This window comes from Trachinotus anak, unplaced genomic scaffold (assembly GCF_046630095.1).
Source record: "Trachinotus anak isolate AG129_WGS33_773 ecotype Australia unplaced genomic scaffold, CSIRO_AGI_Tana_v1 ptg000032l, whole genome shotgun sequence".
Classification (NCBI taxonomy): Eukaryota; Metazoa; Chordata; class Actinopteri; order Carangiformes; family Carangidae; genus Trachinotus; species Trachinotus anak.
Genome location: NW_027273883.1, coordinates 19,768,265 through 19,788,732, shown reverse-complemented (window position 1 = coordinate 19,788,732; position 20,468 = coordinate 19,768,265). Strand labels below are relative to the sequence as shown.

At 38.1% G+C, this 20,468-nt stretch overlaps 1 protein-coding gene across 9 annotated transcripts in view; it reads left to right on the top strand.

The window, feature by feature from the left end:
* Window positions 1-20,468, top strand: part of LOC139612730 (CUB and sushi domain-containing protein 3-like) — a 223,133-nt gene that overhangs the window by 58,014 nt on the left and 144,651 nt on the right. For 7 of the 9 annotated variants that reach the window (XM_071468631.1, XM_071468637.1, XM_071468634.1 and 4 more), the window contains exons 6-18: window positions 4,075-4,187; window positions 5,422-5,499; window positions 7,026-7,113; window positions 7,746-7,870; window positions 8,369-8,490; window positions 10,946-11,049; window positions 11,372-11,484; window positions 11,806-11,988; window positions 12,697-13,023; window positions 13,674-13,868; window positions 14,354-14,492; window positions 15,370-15,557; window positions 19,768-19,956. In XM_071468631.1, the coding sequence (XP_071324732.1) occupies window positions 4,075-4,187; window positions 5,422-5,499; window positions 7,026-7,113; window positions 7,746-7,870; window positions 8,369-8,490; window positions 10,946-11,049; window positions 11,372-11,484; window positions 11,806-11,988; window positions 12,697-13,023; window positions 13,674-13,868; window positions 14,354-14,492; window positions 15,370-15,557; window positions 19,768-19,956 (1,964 nt within the window). The remainder of the gene's footprint in view (window positions 1-4,074; window positions 4,188-5,421; window positions 5,500-7,025; window positions 7,114-7,745; window positions 7,871-8,368; window positions 8,491-10,945; window positions 11,050-11,371; window positions 11,485-11,805; window positions 11,989-12,696; window positions 13,024-13,673; window positions 13,869-14,353; window positions 14,493-15,369; window positions 15,558-19,767; window positions 19,957-20,468) is intronic. The other 2 variants (XM_071468639.1, XM_071468635.1) reach the window with 1 other exon arrangement.

Below are 20,468 nucleotides of genomic sequence, written 5' to 3'. Positions count from 1 at the left end.
TGTTATTTTCTTTCAACCTGTGGTACTACAGATAGGTATCAAGTGATAAACATGAATAAAGCTATGGATTTGAGTTGCAAATTAAGCAACCTTGATCCCTGACAGAATAATCAACTTCAGTGCTAGAAAATCTGAATTACAAAATAATTAACAAGACAGTACAGTATATTTTAATGTCTAATTTATTATGGTAAATGTAATGGTTGTTAAAAAATGGAAAATGAACATTTGAACTGATTAATTTTGTGAGCCAGTTTCCTGAAAGTAAATGACAGTTATTTATACTAAAATTCAGTTCCTGATGGGAGACAGTTCAGGACTATGGGACAAGAAAATATGTTTTGCTGACACCTCTTAGCAGGTTTTATCCTTTTATCAATTGAAGATTTCTATCAAATCTCTGCAAATGAGTTTATTGATTCCATTGTTGTCACACCGGGGAAGGTTGATGTGAGGCTACACATCAATCACCGTGAAAATAGACAAAAAAAAATCTCTGTTTCCTTTGACAAAAGCCAACAATGGAGTCTGGCTAGACCAAGGAAAACAGTTTTTTGTTATTCCCTGACCTTTTATATGATTGTACAGCGCTGTTCACAAAGGGCAAAAACAACAAGCTGTGGATTATGTGTCACTCATTATTTCAAATATGGACACAGAGCATGAAACCTGAAAGGCTTTACGGATATTAGATACACTGCTGTTTTCCTTATATACCATAAAATTTGATTTTATTGTATTATTTTTTCATGCTTTTCTCTCTACCTCTTCTGTGTTTTTACAGATTTTTCTCATTAACTACTGTAACATTGATTCTGCATGTTGTAAACATATTAAGAAAGCTGAGAGTCTAGAATAGATTGTTACTTCACTGAGCAATCTGGCAATATTTTGCTTGGTTCACTGGATATGAACAATGCTATTCCAACAGAGTGGCTAAATGTTTTTCAGAGGAAGATTACAATATTCAAAGCAGGTTGAGAGTAAGAGGTTCCCTGCAGCTAAATTACCCACGTTGGTTAGATTACCATGTGTATTAGATTCAATTTCTTCTTTGTGGGATTTATTATTGATCTACCCAGGCAAAATATAACCCATCAAATTGTCTCCAAAAGCTATGCTCCATTGCGGTTAGAGTGGGAAGAATACAATTTTTAATTGAAGGAATATGAATTGACACTTGACCCAGGTTTTTCACCAGGGCGATTAATGTAAGAGGCTACTGGGTATACAGTGACTGGCTTACTGTTTTCAGAACCCAATCTATTGGCAGGCAATCACCAAGCTGTAGAAATGCATCCCCTGAACAGTCTCTGAAGAGGGAGTAACTTGACGAGGGATAGAGAGCAGCGGCTTCCTCCTTATCACATGAAATATTCTAGCAATTACTCCCTCTTGTCAGATTTTATGGAATACATGTGGGAGGAAAAGACAAAATAACCTGGCCCTATCTTTTTTGACAAATTTGAATTGATCGCTCATTATCTGGGGTGCACCTACATATAACCTGCCTCTCTGTGAAACTAAGTAGAGACACCAGAGGTTTCAGCTTATTGCTCTGGCCTCAAGGCCACGTTTGGCCACAGTACCTGCACACTGGGACTCATTACGTTGGTATTTTGATGAGATTGCCATGCTCCCTTCAACCCCTCGTACTATCAAAATAGTCACATTTTGCTCAGAGAATTATATGAGCCTCACAAACCTATTTCAGAATCTACCATTAGTCCTTGAGATGCCCCAAATCAGTATTATGAAGCATGCATGCTAAAACTTGGATGAAACTAAGCACCTAAAAACACTCCAGTCATTCCAAGAAGTAATCTCCGAAAAGCCATATTGCATATCTGTGAAGGAGCAAATAGACAGCCTAAGTGAGTGTAGAGATAGAATGGCAGTGCATTATGTGAGAAATCCATTTTTCCAGTTGGACTTTCTCATCTTTGTCACTCAGTATGCACTGGATGAGATACAATAAGAAAACAGTAGACAGCACTCACTTGTTCTCGTCTGTTTTAAGGAGACTGGGCAGCTGACTTTCCACAAATAATGTATTTGTTTCCATGATAGCTACATTGAGTACCAGTGATGTGCATAAATATTTTGTGAATTGGCTGTTTAGTTCCAGGTAAAAATCACAAACTGGACATACAAGGACAACTTCAGAAGCAAATTAGTATGAAATAAATACTATATTCTATTTTCAGTCATAGAAGATTTTCCCTGACATGCTGCCTTGTCACTGTAGTGCACAGTTACATACAACATTTAATGTCTTTACCTAAGAAATCATGGGAATATTTTTGCATGTAAGTCATCAGTTTCTCAGGTCACATCTAATGCAGCAAGTCTTCCTTCTCTGCTGGCTTCCAGCGTATGAGCACATTTATGTTCATTTGGGCATCTGCTCTTATTGGGAGTACAGTAGCTTGAGGGAGTGATGAGGGAGAGTATTTCCACTGTGCAAGCTAGGCATCCCAGAAACTATGTCACACTACATTTTATATGTCTTCACTTTGAACTTGCATGTACCTGGAAGATTTTTGCATGTATACTGGTATTGTATAAATTAATAGAATGGTTTTCTGCAGATTGATACAAATATAACCATTGGAGTAAGTCCTCTGTAAACTGTCATTAAGGCTTTATTTACTGTTGATGGCACATCATGTTTCACTTGCTCTACCATGCTTTGCTGTTCTGACCACAGTATATCTACCTCCGCTGGTCTTAAATTTGTAACATCACTCCTGTGTTGCCTTGAGCATCCAAGCACCGTCCTGATGGGTACAGCTTTATTGTCTCTATCCATTTTCTTTTAGACTTCCAGCAGAAATCTTGTGATAATTTGCAGCTTCCACTGCAGGAGACATGTGGGCAGTTTCCTGTAAATAGTTCAGCTACTTGAAGACTGCTCTTTTTCATTCTGTTCTTATATTGGTGTAATTAGCATTTTATCGGTGATGCAATGAGAGAAAAGGTCAACTTTTGTATGAAAATCAATTACCTTTTAACTCCCTCTAGGAGCGGCCATCGTCTCCCCTTGTGATAGATCATTTTTAAAATAAAAATGTCAGTATTTAAAAATCATCTCGTTTGCTAATCAGTTAAAAGTAAAACATTCAACTGCCTTTAATCTGCCTGATACAGGTCATTTATTCTCTTGGGTAATAAAGGTAATATGTAATCAAAATAAGTGATCTAAGTCCAGTTGACTCACTAGTGTATTTCTTATATCTGCGATGGCCACCAGGGGAAGAAGTCACCCTATTGTCACTGGTGTTTGTTTCTCTCTATCACTCTCCTCCTGTCTCTCATTGCCACTTTTCTTTCTTTCATTTTGCTTTTGTCTCTGTGCCCCTTAGGTACACACACAGTAACAAAGACATGCACACATTTGAGCACACACACATACCCACAAAAATAATAAAAAGTTAACACGATTTTTTTTTTTTTTTGAGCTAATTTCGGAACACAAGGCTCAACTGCACTATGCTTCTTTTCAGCCTGTCCCAAGCCTTTGTTTAATAGCTAGAATGGCATTGTGCGCTATTGACTGTGGTATGACAGGGCACGGTGCAGGGATTGCAAGGCAATAGAAAAAAGCCAGAGCTGGTTAGCCAAGACACATAACACGGCCCCTGGCAGCTTTAAATCTCCACAATTATGAGCGTCCCTGATGCTATGGCTACATGCTGAATAAAACTTATGATCTTAAACACTGCTGCAAACAGTAAAACAAATGTGGTCAGAACACATACAGACTTGACAGAGACAGCCTCACAAATGATGATACATGTCTGCACATGTAAAACATACATATTTCCCATTTCCCACATAAACATTTGTATATATACAAACAAACCCAAACAAGGTGTTTTTAAAAAAAATATTTATCTGCAAGGTTTTCATTTCCAGGTGTCTTCATTTTACTCATTTTACTTATTATTTATTTTACCTTTATTTTCTTTTTTTAGTAAATAAGGCAACATAATGGCCAAAAAGCCATGTAGTTGAAATAAAGTTAAAACAGATGACATGTGTTTTCTTTTCTTTGTGACTCTTTACACTCAGGCTAACTGGAATGAATATTCCAGCACCCATCATCAGCAACAAAAACTGGCTACGGCTGCATTTTGTGACAGAGAGCAACCACCGCCATAAAGGCTTCAGGGCTCAGTATCAAGGTAAGACATGATTACTTCATTTGCACATCGTAATAGAGGGCCCCTTTCTTGAACGAAAAGGGATCATCGTAGGAAAAACACACTGTAATTGCAAAACATGTTTTTGATCTTTCTTAACTGAATATTAAACAGTTTGATTAATACCCCCTCTGTAGAGGGCATGGGGGCTTTTTCTGCTTCAAACCATTGACTTCAAAGGGTTTGTTAATCAAATATTTGAGAGATAAATACTGTATATACTTTCCCTCTTACAAAAACTCAGCTCTGGCAGCTCAATAATCCATTACCCTAACATTGTTCTCTGGCATGACTTTAAAGTCAGTGTATGTGCTGCATATACTATACCACAAAATCTTAAAGCCTGGCCCCAAGCCAGATATGCAAACTGCAACTTCACTGTAAACAGCTCTATAAAAACTTTCAGAAACGTGCTTGTGTGGCAACTCACTGTAAATGAGGACGTAAAATCAATAGTATGAAAAATCACATTTCTCAACTATTGCAGTACATTGTCGTGCAGTGGTTGAGCTTTTACATGGGTTTATTATTTTTAATGTAAAGGGCAGATACCTTTAAAGCAAAGATGAGTACTGAGGGAGTTTATTATGGAGTATGCTTTTGAGCATATAACCTAATCTGATCATAGATTTGCATCCTAAGGGTGTATAACACCTTGAATTAATCAATTGACCTATAGTGTAGTTAAGAGAGAGGTAGTGTCTTTTAATTAAAATAGCCTTGTTTTGCTTGTTACACCATTCATTGCTTTTGGCTACTCTGTTGATACTTCAAAATCATGACAGCTGCTTGCATCACCTGACTTTTGTGTGCAATCTGGCCCCTGCTGTGTTTAATTAGAGTGTCTCAAGATATGTAGAATTGTAGTCCTTGGGCTGCTCTTTGATTCTGCGTGGTATTTCCCCCTAGAAGCTATAACCATTACATCTGCTCTGACCAATCATTTTTTATCCACTGTTTAATATCTCTGAGTTATGTGAACAGGTAAAAAAACTCATTTAGGTTTTATAGAACTGCCAAGGCAACCCTTAGGAATGCATCAGAGCCGTTGAACTCATTTCTTTTGAAAAAGGATGCACAACAGTAGCAATTTCATGTTGATGTTCTTCATAGGAACACGTATTATCCAGAGAAAGAAACACTTGTACTGTATCTTCTCACATCTAATACTGTAACTTCTTTTATCTAATGAACTCTTTCTATTGCTCTCGACCAGTGAAAAGCTCTGGAGAGCTTAAATCCAGAGGGGTAAAATTATTACCAGGAAAGGACAACACTAACAAACTGTCTTTGAGTAAGTCTTTTATTTTTCTTATGCAACTCTTTTCATTGTTTTGATTTTTTTGTTTATGTAGGGCTTGCGTTTGGGGTCTTTATTTTTTTCTTGTCTCTTTTTTTGCTGCATAATTTGGTGAAGGAATTAAGCTACAGTACTAGATTTTGCAGAAGTGCAGTCTCTTTTTCTTTCTGATGCCCTATTTCCCCCTGCTGTTCTGGACTTCCTGTTCTGACAGAAATGAACTCAGCTAGATCAGGCCTAGTAATTTGTATTGCAGCAAAATGTTAAATTTGACCAATTTCAGATGTCCCAAACTCCCTCTGTATCATTAAGTGGTACATCAGATTAACTTGTGTTCATGAACTGCATGATCTACACACACAGCAGTAGTCAAGGTTGAGTGACCACCTCGCACAGATGATTTGTGTACACTCAGACCAAAGTGAATGCATTGTAATTGCTTTCGGAGCTTTGTCATTAACATAAATCTGGAGCACAATTCCCTTTAACTCCACAGTGTTCTAAACACGTCCATGATAACAGGTTGTAATCTTTATTACTTTATGTGTCACAGAATCATTACATGGAGACATGAATAATGCAAAGGGCTGTAATCTTTTCCACAAGACAATACTGTATATCATTTAAAGACTGTGAAGAAACGCTCTATATGCCTTGTGAATTTATTGTATATAATTGAACCCATAACTGTGTTATAACCCGCAACAATTAACTTCAAAGCTAATGAACTTCCTGAAAGAAGTCAAAGATGAAAACACATGCTGGTAGAACTGCTTGCATTAAAATGAAGTGTCTTTGTGTGTGTGTGTGTGTGTGTGTGTTTGGGGGAGGGAGGGGTTGATGTCTTATTCGAAATATTACAGCAAACCTTAAGGATAATTATGATACTACATATTTCATGAATTTCATTTCCAGTGCATGCAGTCTTTGATTTACAGATAAGAACGTGAGGGGGAGATGTGACTGTTAGAAACCAGAACACAGACAACATTTTGTTACTTTCAAGCCACCTCTCTATGTTCCTACAGCAGTAAAGGCTGTGAAACCATATCTACAAGGCTTTGTCTAGTGCATTTAAACTATTATTACATATGGAGAGACTCACTGAGTGATTATTGTAGCCCCTGCAAATGATAGTTGAAAGTTAATTAATCCTCTTAGTCCCTGCTGAGCCCAGATACATTTCCCTTTATTTTGTTTAGCTCAGGTAAGAGAGATGCATTTACCCTTGGCACTCACTCTGATATCACAAAACATGAATGTGTATTCACAACAGCGCTGTCAAATAACTGGCAGTTGAAAGTCTCTGACATTGAGAGATGAGGTTGATTTGTTTAACTACATCCCTGATTCCTGGAACAGAATTTTGTAACCAAACATACCTATTGAGCATTCAAACAGGCAGATTTATCTCCTATTCAAGTGCTTTTCAGTGCAGTGGGTGTTTTTTGAAAGTACAAAGCTTTGAAAATTAGAGTGTCTCTCTCATAGCATTCTTGGTTCCTTCTCTTTTCACTCAGTGAATGAAGGAGGAATCAAACAGGTGTCTAATTACTGCCCTGACCCAGGGGAGCCGGAGAATGGCAAACGGATTGGCTCTGACTTCAGGTGAGTTGTCGCTTCTGCAGTTCAAGTGAAGGAGCTAGAGGAGAGTTAAAGAGTAGGAAAACTTTCTCCCCAACCAATTCCATGTTATGACATTCATTAACTCTGTTACATTACTATCTTATATCAGGTACTTGATCTATTTACAACAGCTATGGAGAATCTTCTTATTAATACTGTGCAGTGTAGTCCATCTCTAAATGATATGCTTAATATTTACAGTACACATGCCATATCACTTCAGAAATTTTACTTTGACAATTAGCAGACTTTGAATATGTTTTTGTTTGTGTGGTGCATTGTACAGAAGTGTACTCATGCAGCTTTAGAAACCTTCTCTAGTTCTAAAACTGAGACTGTTGCACGCTGATACTAAGTTACCTGGCACAGGTAAGTCCACTTTTAGGTCCCTGCACAACTGAGTGTATGTTTCTTTATGCATGTAAATATCTACCCTCTGAGCGTAAGATGACTCCACTCTGACTCCATTGAATTTGATATATTGATGCACAGCATACTGTAACCCTATAATGAATGACGTAAAATGAATGATGAATTTGATATTTCATCACGAGTCACTTTTGGAGGAATTGATTGCTTTTTTCAGGCGTTAATGGTGTTTATTATCTTCTCAGCATCGGAGCAACTGCTCAATTTACCTGTGATGAAGATCATGTGCTGCAGGGTTCCAAAACGATTACCTGCCAGCGCGTAGCCGAAGTCTTCGCTGCTTGGAGCGACCACAGACCTGTCTGCAAGGGTGAGTAAGGCTTGAAGAGCTAATAAAACAGTTTGATTAAGGCAGTGCCTCTGGATATAGGCTCTATGCAGATAGAGGAAAGTTCATTTCTGTTAATTATGTATGAAAGCCTTTGCTGCAGCACTCACCTTTTTAATTCCAAAATGCTCTGCCTGTTTTTCTATGTTTCATAATACCTGGAGCACCTTTTAGAATTTGATTAATGGAAATGCAGCTAATAGACCTTCTCTCTACTTGTGCAAACAACATATTACCTTTCTGTCATGTTATAATACAGGAATGATTACTGTGCCTTCCAAGCACCCTTTTCATCAATATTTATGGTGACTTTAACATTTCTAGGACTGACTTCTAGGTTTGTAGATTATACTATGTACACTACATATTAATATATTTATGTATGTGTGTGTGTGTGTGTGTATATTTAAATGTTAAAGGCTATTTTGAATCTGTCTTATGTATGTCTGTGTTCTCAAGTTTATCTTTATATTGTTGCAGTGAAAACATGTGGGTCGAATCTACAAGGACCATCAGGGACCTTTACGTCCCCTAACTTCCCTATTCAGTATGAGAGTAACTCCCAGTGTGTGTGGATCATTACGGCCAGCGATCCAAACAAGGTATTATAACAGAGTCTTGGCTCTTCTGTTTTTCTAGTTGTGGAGTATTAACTTGGGCAACCACCACTGACAGGTGTTTGCATCCTAGGTCAATTTTCTCCTTGTCAGATGTCTAAATTGAACAATATAATGAGGATACAATCCATATAGTGCATAGTTACCATGAGTTGTATGTCACACCTATTCATATCTGCTTTACAGCAAAAATAGAGTTGTTGTTACCAAGATTAAAAGGCCACCTATTGTAGATATAGACTAGAGGTATGATAACGGAGGTGGTTACTTTTAAAGGTGGTGAAAATAATGCTCTGATGTAAAGTGTTTGCCATTGTTACCTGTAATCCCATTAGACAATAAATACTTGATTTACCTGAGAGTTGTCTCATTGCACTCTAAATATGTTTTTCATAAAGATGATAAATGGGTTTCATTTTCTGGATTAATTTATTGAGGAAATCCCAGAAAGGACTTAAAGAAGAGTGTAAGTAATATGGTGCAATGCCCCGCTTGTGTTTTTTCTAACCATGTGCTCCTCATTAGTTATGTAATAAACATAAATGGGCAGTTTTTTCCCGTTCCCGCAACAAGTGAACCCTCACCTTTTTAATTTAGTAAATTCTCCTTCACTGCAGTGTAGAGCATTTGTCCAGACATTTCCTTCCTGGAAATGTATTTATGAATGCATTTATTTTCCAAGGGCAGCCCAAGGTGGGAAAAGGTTACATAGAAAATGCAGGTATTTTGACGTAAGCTCATTGTTACTATCCATATACGTAGCTGCAGTGGATTGCATTTCAGTTCTCATTGGACTGCCAGTTTGACCGTGACTGTTGGCAGTTGAGCAATTTGCTTCATTCATCTGGGGTAACAGAAATGGAGTAAAAATAATGATTGAATGAGACCAGCTTTTCCCCAAAGTGAAGAGGTCAAAGCTGTTTTCCTAATGGTCATTACTGCTCTTCTGTGACTCATATACATAGGGGTGTCAGCTCAGTGCTATCCTGCTAATAAACAATAACCAACCAAGTAACACTCATTTTGAACTTACCAGGATTGGCAAGTGCCATAGCTTTGTGCCACCGTGCCCTCTCCAAGGCAAACAAGCCTTTGACTTGGCACTGCAACTTGGTCCATTAGTGTTATTATGGTAATTATGCTATGTGTGCATTGTAATGAGGCTGTTACACATGGATATTGTGCTGCTATTGTCCTCCCCACAGCCAGAAAAGGACATGCAGAGGATGAGCAAGCAGCCATCATATGTTTGTCATCAATAGATATGACACTGATGCCTGATGCCACATCCTTGCTTTCATCACTAATCCATGCAGGCAAAGTGTAGGTCGAGATGATGTGGCTTTATTGCATAATGTGTTTGCAGTAGACACAATTTTCTATGATGATTATTAGTGTAAGCAGATGTTGCCAGTTTGATTAGTGAATATGTCATCTGTGATGTTATGTACATTTGTTAAGGGAAAAAAAAGATATACCTTTGACAGCCTACAAAGATATCGTAACAGGAAATGTGGACAGGCAATTAATAATGACTTCGGATTCTTAAAATAGCTTTGCTGTGATTGGTTCTCAGTATTTGATTTGTGCTCTAAAGTAAAGAGAACAGATGCCTCTGTCAGTTTCTATATTGTTTTGAAGGATGTCTGTGTTGTCCTTTGTGGGTTTGTGGGGATGTACAGCGTGGACATTAAGTATTTGTCTAAGCCCTATTTTACAGTCAAAAATTTGATGTGAGTTGAGTTTTATGTTTGCCTTTCATTTTCTTTTGGTGCTATCGTTGATTTGAGTTTTAAGGGTAGTTTCTGTATAATTCATAAAAGTATCAGAATAAAGGCTACATTATGCAGCTATCTGAGGTATGAAATTGGAATAGACTTAGGTTTTAACAGCATTGTTTCATCAAACATGTTGCTGTCTGCTTGCAAAAATGTATATGACATTACTCTCTCTACAGTGGCTCGCCTTTTACAGTTTATCTGTCTCCAGAAACATTTTCTCTTGGGGCATAGCAGCTATGCTATGAATTTCTTATAAATAAAACTTGAGAGTCATTTGAAATTACTGCTCATCTGATTGGGAGGGTTTAGTTTAGATATATGAATACCATGAGTAGGGTAGCAACAGCAGTGATGACTGGTAGAGCTGTCAGTTTGAACCACTTTAGTACAGTAGGGTGAAAACAGAATGGCCTGCAGGAGCAAATGGTGGGGCTTTTCGGAATCATAATTTTGTTTGTATGAATAAGAATCTATAAAGCTTTGTCGACAAACATGTTGTTTAACATATCTCCACACAAACTATCTCTATGTATGTATGTATGTTAATATGTAATTGCAGACAGGAATGTTCCCAGATGTTGCTATGCTTCCAATGATTGTCTTGCTGCATTTAGTAAAGGACAGATTGTAAAGGCAACTTTTTTTGTATTTCACAACAGGTCATTCAAATCAACTTTGAAGAGTTCGACCTTGAAATTGGTTATGACTCACTAACCATTGGAGATGGAGGGGAAGTAGGTGACTCTAAGACAATAATACAAGTGTAAGTATTAAATATTTAATTGAATATATTATTGTGCCATAATATTGCAGTCAAATGTTGCATAACTGAGTAGATGCACCTTTTAACCTACTCTTGTGAAGCAATATTATGCAAGGAACCCTGATTTAATTGAAAAACTGCACCTTTTAAATTACTTTGTACATACGTACTTTGTGATGCTCTATGGTAATGTTCATGCGACATTGTTTAAAGTATGCAGCAATTTTGTTCACTTTATTTTATAAGAATAGAAAGTTTTCTACAGAACATTGTGTGAGTGTACTTTCATACCTCAGTGACACTTTTGTTCCACTGTCTGCAGGCTGACTGGGAGCTTTGTCCCAGACCTGATTGTCAGCATGTCCCATCAGATGTGGCTTCATCTCCAGTCTGATGAGAGTGTGGGCTCAATAGGCTTTAAGATCAACTATAAAGGTACACAGACCTTAGTGCTGATATCATCTCTTACTGTCTGTATTCATGTCTGTGTCTGTTACTGTTGCGGTCAGCCAGTCTATTTTCCTGTCTGCATTTCTATCCTCCTATCTGTTTGCCTGTCTCTCACCCTCTTCTCTCTCTCCTTCTGGCAAAAAAACTTCCTTAACCAGGCTCACAGACTCTTCACCTGGACCTTTATAGATAATATTAAAGAAAAAAAGTACCTCAAAGTACTAGGCTTGACTTAATCCTCTACTTTTCCCTTTCCCCCCCTCCCATTTCCATCCCTTCCTCCTCCTCTTCTCCCCTCACCCACAGAAATTGACAAAGAGAGTTGTGGTGACCCTGGTACACCTCTGTATGGCTACCAAGAGGGTAGTGGCTTTTTAAATGGAGATGTTCTACGCTTTGAATGCCAGTTTGGATTCGAGCTCATTGGGGAGAGGATGATAACCTGCCAGAACAACAATCAGTGGTCGGCTAATATCCCCATCTGCATATGTGAGTCCAATACAGGCTTTTTTCATGACAGCTAATGAAGCAATTACTTATGCATTTGGAAAGTTCACAATGACAATAAACTACTGGAGGATTAATTACAGTGTTGTTAAATGACCATGCAGTGCATTGTGTGTAAACAGCAATATACATAATGTAAACTGGGAAATTGATAGCATATGCTTGCCTTGTTATTTGGGGTTGATTTGAAAAAGAAAAAGGTAGGGTACACACTGCTGTGATATACAAATACTCTGGAGAAGGGAACCCTACATTATACTGCACATTGTCCTTTCTCAAGACAACCTACACCTCTCCTGTGAGTCTCACTGTACCTAACCCATATCCATAACAAAAATCTAGTCTTCAAGTTAACTGTATCCATTGGGACAGTGTGCAGTATCCCTGGCACCTATATTGCTCTATGTCTGAGTTTTTGTACACTAACTCCTATGCTCTACCCCCGTAAAATGTTTCATGTTTCTCCAACTACTCAGCACCCATGGGAGCAGTGCTGTCTCCTCATTGCTGAGCTAGTTTTACAATACTGACATTGTTCTATACTAATCTTTGAGCCTGATCCTGCAATGGCACAATCCACAGTGTGGACTATCATGTGATTGTCAAAGTTGGTGTAAAGCTAATTGCCTCATCTGGGATATTTATGTTTTTAAATCATTACTAATTTATTTTGCACCCTCCATCACACAGTCCCCTGTTTCTCCAACTTCACTGCTCCCATGGGGACGGTATTGTCTCCTGACTACCCAGAAGGCTACGGGAACAACCTCAACTGCGTGTGGCTGATTATCTCTGAGCCAGGCTCCAGAATCCACCTGGCCTTCAATGACTTTGACCTGGAGCCTCCGTATGACTTCCTCACTATCAAAGATGGGGACCAGTCAGGAGCCACAATACTAGGACGCTTCTCAGGGGCTGAAGTTCCCTCCCACCTGACGTCCAACAGCAATGTACTGCAGCTGGAGTTTCAGGCTGATCACTCGATGTCTGGGCGGGGGTTCAATATCACCTATAGCAGTAAGTGACTATTTGATCAGTTTAATTCAAGCAATCATATCATAGTAAAGCATTTTTAAGCAGATACATGTATCCACCATATTCCTTTTAGTGATAGGGATTAGTGTGATGATTGTTCATGAGTCTAAATTTGTGCACAATTTAAAAATGTTACAACTTTTTTTCAAAGCTGTGGTAATTATATTAATAAAGGAATTAAGTTAAACAGCACCTGCAATTTTTATGAACGTGAATGTTCTTAGTCACAATTGATATTCTTTTCTTTTTTGTGTGTGTTTTTTTTTTTTTTTTTCCTTTTTTTTGAACGATTGCTAAAGATTTTAGAAAAAAAGCCATGTACCTTATAGTGGCCTTAAGTGCCTTTGCAAAAAGCAGCATTTAGGACAGTGCTTAACTCTTATGCCTCATTACCCTAAAACAGCACCATTGTATCATTGTAATTCTTTTTTCTCCTGGCGTGGTACAACAAAGTCCAAAGACAGAGGCTATTGTCACCCTCAGGCATGCAGAGCAGACCTCTGTTAGTTTTTTAAATCTTCCATGGACAGCTACATCCATTTCCCTTATCTCCCTACTCTTCACAGACCCCATTCCTCATTCACACAAGAGTGTTTGTCACTAGATCTTGTTCTCTTTCTTCTCATTACAAGCTTTTGGGCGTAATGAGTGCCCTGACCCTGGCATACCGTTGAATGCCAGGCGCTTTGGCGACAGTTTCCAGCTGGGGAGCTCCATCTCTGTGGTTTGTGAGGAGGGCTTCATCAAGACACAGGGGGCTGACACCATCACATGCCATCTGGAGGAAGGCAAGGTGATGTGGAGTGGACTCATTCCCAAATGTGAAGGTACTGAAATGGAATAGCTAATAATTTTGTGGTTATTGGACAGATAGGTTAACAACTATGGAGTCAGGAAAGAGAAAAAACAATCAAGGGAATTTTGATAAAAAAGTGAGTGGGTTATGTGGAACAGCTTCCACCCAAACATACATTTATCTTATTTTCAGGTGTTTGTATAACTCAAGGCCTTTGGTGACTCATCCTATATATATGCATATATATATATATTTTTTTTTCCAGTGTTTTTCATGTTGCTACAAAAAGATTACTGAATGTTTTTTAAAACATCAGCCTTTCTTCTCCATCCATTTTCCTCTCCTCTCCTCCCCTCTCCTCTCCTCTCCTCTCCTCTCCTGTCCTCTCCTCGTATTGTTCTCTTTGCCACCCCCCAACCCCTCCTCCCCCCCGCTCTTCAATCTATTTATATTTTTAATTGATATCTTTATCCTCCCCATCCTTCCCAACATTCCTCCACCTCTCTGCTCTTCCAGCTCCTTGTGGGGGCCACTACTCAGGGCCATCTGGTGTCATCCTCTCCCCGGGGTGGCCAGGCTACTACAAGGACTCCCTGAGTTGTGAGTGGGTCATTGAGGCCGAACCAGGACGTTCCATCAAGATCAGCTTTGACAGGTTTGTGTGACAGTGCTGCAACAACTCATCCATAGAATCAAAGATACATTGTGTGAGTGCAAAGACATAGATATGAAGACATAGACAGCACACAATCCCTTACAGTATGCACATATATCCACATACTGTACTGCATGTGAATACACATGCAAATTCACATGCATACTGTACAAGTCCAACACGGAAGTGTTACCCTTACTCTTGAAAGCCCTTGAGTTTGAAGCAGAAAGTCAGAGGAGTTGGAACGCAAACCTGGACCTGGTTTCGAAAAATGTGGAAAGCCTCGAGTAATTCTTTATTTCTCCCACTGGCTCCTGCTTACTTCAAGAGTGCTATAATAAAAGGAAAAGTCTTGCTTTAAGATCTGTATTTCTTAACATAAAATGATCATATTTTAATAATCATTGCATTTTCTGTGCTGAGACATTCCTTTGTAAGGAAACAAAGAGCTACTTTCTCTGTGATATTTTTGTGAAATGACCAAAAATCTGTTGCCCCTCCTTTACATGAAATGAGCCTGTTTTCCTATGCTTAGTTTATAGGGAAGCAAGTCTGAGGGTATTTTTTCCACAATATTAAGAGTAATATTGGAACTCTATGCTGATCTCACTTGTTTAATGATGTACAGATCCAAGGGTGACCACAGATCCATACCATATCAGATTTCCAAGAATGTCATTGATCTTATACTATTGCAATAACTGGAACACTTGCTTTGCAAGATATGTCTTCTTATTTATCTCCTCAAAATTAGACTATTTTCTCTGCGGACAGAGCAGGCCAAATTACTTCACATAGTCTAATCTGTCAAAGTATTGTTTTGAATACAAATAACTGCCTACTCTGTAAATCCCTCTTTTCTTTTTGTACTGTTAAGGTTTCAAACTGAACTCAGCTATGACTTCCTGGAAGTTCATGATGGTCCCAACCTGCTCTCTCCTCTGATTGGCTCATTTAATGGAACCCAGGTCCCTCAGTTCCTGTTCAGTAGCAGTAACTTCCTGTACCTGCTTTTCACCACTGATAACAGTCGATCGAACAGTGGCTTCAAGATCTTCTATGAAGGTAAGTGTACACTGCTATTGTCTGCAGGCACTGTAAAACATAAACTGGATGACTTATACGAGCACATTTTTTTTTAAAAAATATATGCATATTCATAGTACCCAAATAGTACTAGTAGTACTTTACTTAATAGTATTTTTAAAAATTCTGTTAATTTCAGAACAGAAACTAAGTAAAGAGACAAAAGTCCAAGTACATTGTGGTTAATGACAAGAGATATTTAAATTGGTCTGCTGTTCTCGTAACACTTTGATGAAATTTCTGAACCCACAGTATGTGTCAACCCCAAGCTGTATTGAGGATGTGTTTCAGGTGAATTACATGACAAGAGCACCAGTATTATTACAACAACTTGGCTCAATGAGCTTTGATTCTCAGGATGAATTCATTTCTTCAGTTTTGGTTCAGAGATAGAAGTTGAAGAGAGAGACAATAGGATCTCAAACACTGCTTCTTTTTAAGGAAGCCTAAGCTCAACACTGCAATTTTGAATCTTATGTTATCTATTAACTAATGCTTAACTCATCACACAATTACTGTACTAAATTTTAAACATGTTGTGTGAGAGGGTAAGAAGTGGTAAAATAAAAGCCAAACCTCAGGACAAAGTTGGCTGTTAATCAGTGTATGCCACTTATTGAATATACCTTGTGTTGTAAATGTAAACAAATAGCAGAAGGTTCACTGAAATTGTGAGGGCTATAAAAGACTAGATCTGACACATTTGTCTGGAGTTGTGATCCAAGATGAGTATATCTTTGGGGGAAGGCACCTGCCCCAAATCCCACCTCCCATGTTCACTGTTTGATTATCCACATGTATTCTTGCAGTTTCCTGCTCCAGTAGCCCCAGGTTTAAAGATACAAGCTTGCAAGGAAGGCTGAATTAAAGTGCACAGACTGCTTAAGAAAATCTGGCAAGGGTAGGGCACTATTAGCTCTCACAGGTTAATAATTGAACACTCTGAATAACTACACTCGGGGTTGCACTGGCCATCGGGCTTACTAGGACAAATCCAGATGGGCCTGTCATTCAGGTTGCACATGACAGCATGCTGCATTCGTGTCCTAGGACTGGGCTCACTAGCCAATAATAACAAAGTTTCAACCCACACTGACTTGAGTTTGTGTTGTAAGCCTTTTCTTTCTTTCTACATCACTATACATGGAGTGGTAGTCTTTGAAAAATCAAATAGAAGAAATACTCTGGACATAGTGTTATGTATTTTCACGATTGTTTGCACTACCACCATTACCCTTGTCACTCAAATGTGATTCATAAGACAGAGTTTGTTTGTTGCGTGTGTTATTGACTGAAAGGAGACCACAAGTGCCGTTGCTTTATTATGTTTCACTCCCAAGTGCATTTCTCTTTTGTTGATGAGGCTATCGAAAAGCAATAACAGTAAGATCATATTAGCTTCTTCCATTGCAATTTAGGACATATATTACTGCTGAACTGCTTTGGGGAAACCCAGCCTAGTTCATTTGTAAAATTGGTCTTATGAAATAGGGTTGTAGTGAATTATGCTGTGAATAAACTAAGGCACATAAACACTGCATTATTCTCTTTGTACGGCATATAATCAGTATTAGAACCTACAGTTACAAATATACTGAAAAATATTATCAATACATACGATCAATACATTCAGTGTGTACTTCTTGTAAATTCACTCTTGGTCCTTGTATTTTGTATTTTTTATTATTGCACAGTATATCACTTGTTTGTGATTTACAGAGATTGAATGGGAATGGGATGAATGGGAAATATTCTTTTCTACCAAATTCTTGCACCCTAGAGACCAGTACCAGCAGTAATCTATGAATGCTCTACTTCTCTGACATGTTCAGGCAAAATTCATGGGTTTTTTATTTACTAAAATATCAAGTTTTCTACAGAGGCCTAGTTTTCTACAAAAGAGGAGATCAATCAACCTGGGCTGTTAAACAGATTATTAATGTTGATGACTGTAATCTGTAGTTCATAAACCATATAGTATAACCCAGGCCATGACTGTTTTACACTGTTAACTGTATCATTTCCAGTCAATGCCAAGCCACATGGAAAAAAGACAACCTCTTTTATTGGGGCTTTTACCAAACAAGCACGCTCCTTCACATCTGGGGAATATGTTTTCATGGATGGGGCATCTCCGTAGCACCACAATGCTTCATTTATGATATGTTGTGACAGATTTTACAGCAGAAAATTACTGCTATGGCAATTTGGATATTGCACTTGTCCATATTGCGATTTCAGTATATTTCAGTCAATATATACTTTGATTTATAAATCTTCCTGGTAATTCCCCTAAATTGCTAAATTATTTGTTTTTGATTTTGAGTTTTCAGAACAGCAAAGTTAAATTAGAGAGCACAAATAAAAGATACAACAATATAGTTTCTGATAATGGTCTCTCAGAACAGCCTACCCACTGATGACCTGATAGCTGCTTACACAACTGTTGCCAATCAATTCCTAAAATCTGCATATTTTTAGTGCATCAAAGCAACCCTACTTGGACGATATCCAAACAGCAGTCCTCGAAATCACAGGGAAAAACAAGGGCATCTCTTTGCAGCTCAGATTGCTGAGAGGGAGCTGGTATTACTATGAAACCAGGAGCAAAACCAGTAGACAAAAATATTTTCATGAAAACCAGATGTCCAGCACATGCAGGACAGGAGTTTATGTGTGCAGTTTCACCAGGGTCATACCCACTCTCCCCATGAAACTACTGACCTTTACTCCTATTCACCACCTAGAACATCTACTTTTGACCATCTCTCAGTGGGTGACTTGCTTAAGTTTAACAATAAAGGGATAGCATGAAGATGAAACCATGTTTTCTTTAACACTGGAGGAAGCGACAAATCCATCAAGGTTATTCAGAGAGAAACTATCAAACATCACAGCAGTCAGTGCATTAGTGCATTTTTCTTCAAAGTCTCAACTGTGTTGTGTTATAAAACAGCCTTTGCTATTGTGTGATATGTGTCACTTTTTCTGTGCAGTGTTAAATATTTTTCCCATTTTGAGTAAGCATGCTCAAGCATGCATTATTAAAGTTAAAAGTCAAAATAAAAGTCAAAGTAAATTTTCTACTTTGGAAAGCTCCCTCTATGTATATGTGAGACTGGCCTTTGTTTTTATGATTGTTATAACATCAAATATCCTGTCAACACTTTGTATGAATGTAGCCTATAAATTTTACTGATTGCAAAAACAAAATTTCATGTTTCATTAATGCTGTATGATTTAAATATATACCTCTGTTGTTTAACAGTCTGATTATTCTATCTGATTTTTTATTTGCATAACAAAGAGCAGACATCTACTGTATAAAGAGTTCAACAGAATCTGACATACTGTTGAATTTATTACATATCCATACCATAGACTGTATATAAAAATGGATGTAGACTCCGGGTCTGAAAAGTGGGGTCAATGCAGAAGTGCCTCAAACCTGCATTCTATCTAATGACCATCAGGGGACGACTCCACTGGTTGCAAAAAGAAGTCTGATTGTGTTGAGGCCTATGGAAAAATGACCCTACTTCTCACTTGATTTATTTCCTCAGTAAATGTTTTCCTAATGAGTTTATAGTCTCAATCACTCGTTTCAAGTCTTTTTCAATACATCATGATTTTCATTTTTTTAAATTATGGTTCCATTTAGAGGAAAATAGACCAAAAAGCAGGGTATGCGTTAGGGTGGGACTGCGTGTGATTGACAGACTGTACCACACACGGCAACCTGCCTGTCTATCAGGATAGAGTATGGCGCAGGTATCAACCCAACCCTCACTGCTTCTCAGCTCCACCTTCTTGTCCAAATATGGTTTCTTCTGGTTTCAAAAAACCAAGATGGCGATGGACAAATTACAAACTCAAGGCTTCAAAACAGCAGTTCACAAACCAATGGGTAACGTCACGGTGGGTTGCCACTTGATATCCACATTGAAAATGTGGGTATGTAATAAGATATAATAATAAGAATGTGGCTTGGTTATCCTCATTATCATTTACTGATAATAATGACTGATAATGATAACCAGAAAATAAACCCACAGGTTAACACAAAAACTGGACACTACATAAAGTTTGTGATCAAACACAACAGTAGTTAAATTCATTTGCCAAGGCCAAGATGTACAGTTTTCTCAAAAACATTCAGGAAATAACTGCTTGATCTCATTTTTTCTAGTGGTTACATTGGATACGTACTCCTGTATGGATCCTGGTATTCCAGTCAATGGTGTACGCCTAGGCCACGACCTGTCCATTGGCTCCACAGTGTCCTTCCAGTGTGACCCAGGATACAGACTGAGTCATGAGGAACCACTGATTTGTGAGAAAAACCACTTCTGGAGCCACCCACTGCCCTCTTGTGATGGTACGTATACAGATGTTACATTTTTTGCCGTGAATTCCAGCACAGGGATCAGTCACATCCATGAAATCATTGCATAACACTGCTAATTTCTTTTGAATGAATGAGAATCATAATTTTAACAGATGATTTTTAATACTATTTTGTTTTTTTATTCACTTAAAGTGACTGTAGACACTGTATGCCATGATATGGTCCTTTTGAAGGCCTTAGAACTACATGACCCTAAAATACAAAGATCAGACTTATTGTCCTTGAAGCACTCAATGAATGTTCCAAGTCATTGAATTTTATACATTGTTACGTCCAGCTCAGAGACCGCAACAAAAATAGGGAGATTAACACTGGAGTGCGGCAATCATAAACTCATATTTATTACAATAAAGAACAAATAGTCAACGGAATAACAAGAATCAATGAGGTGTGGAAATCAGAATCAGTGGTGTGTGATGGTGTATGAAAGATGAGGGATGAGAGGTGCATGTTGTCAGTATAAAGCAAAATAACCCAACGAA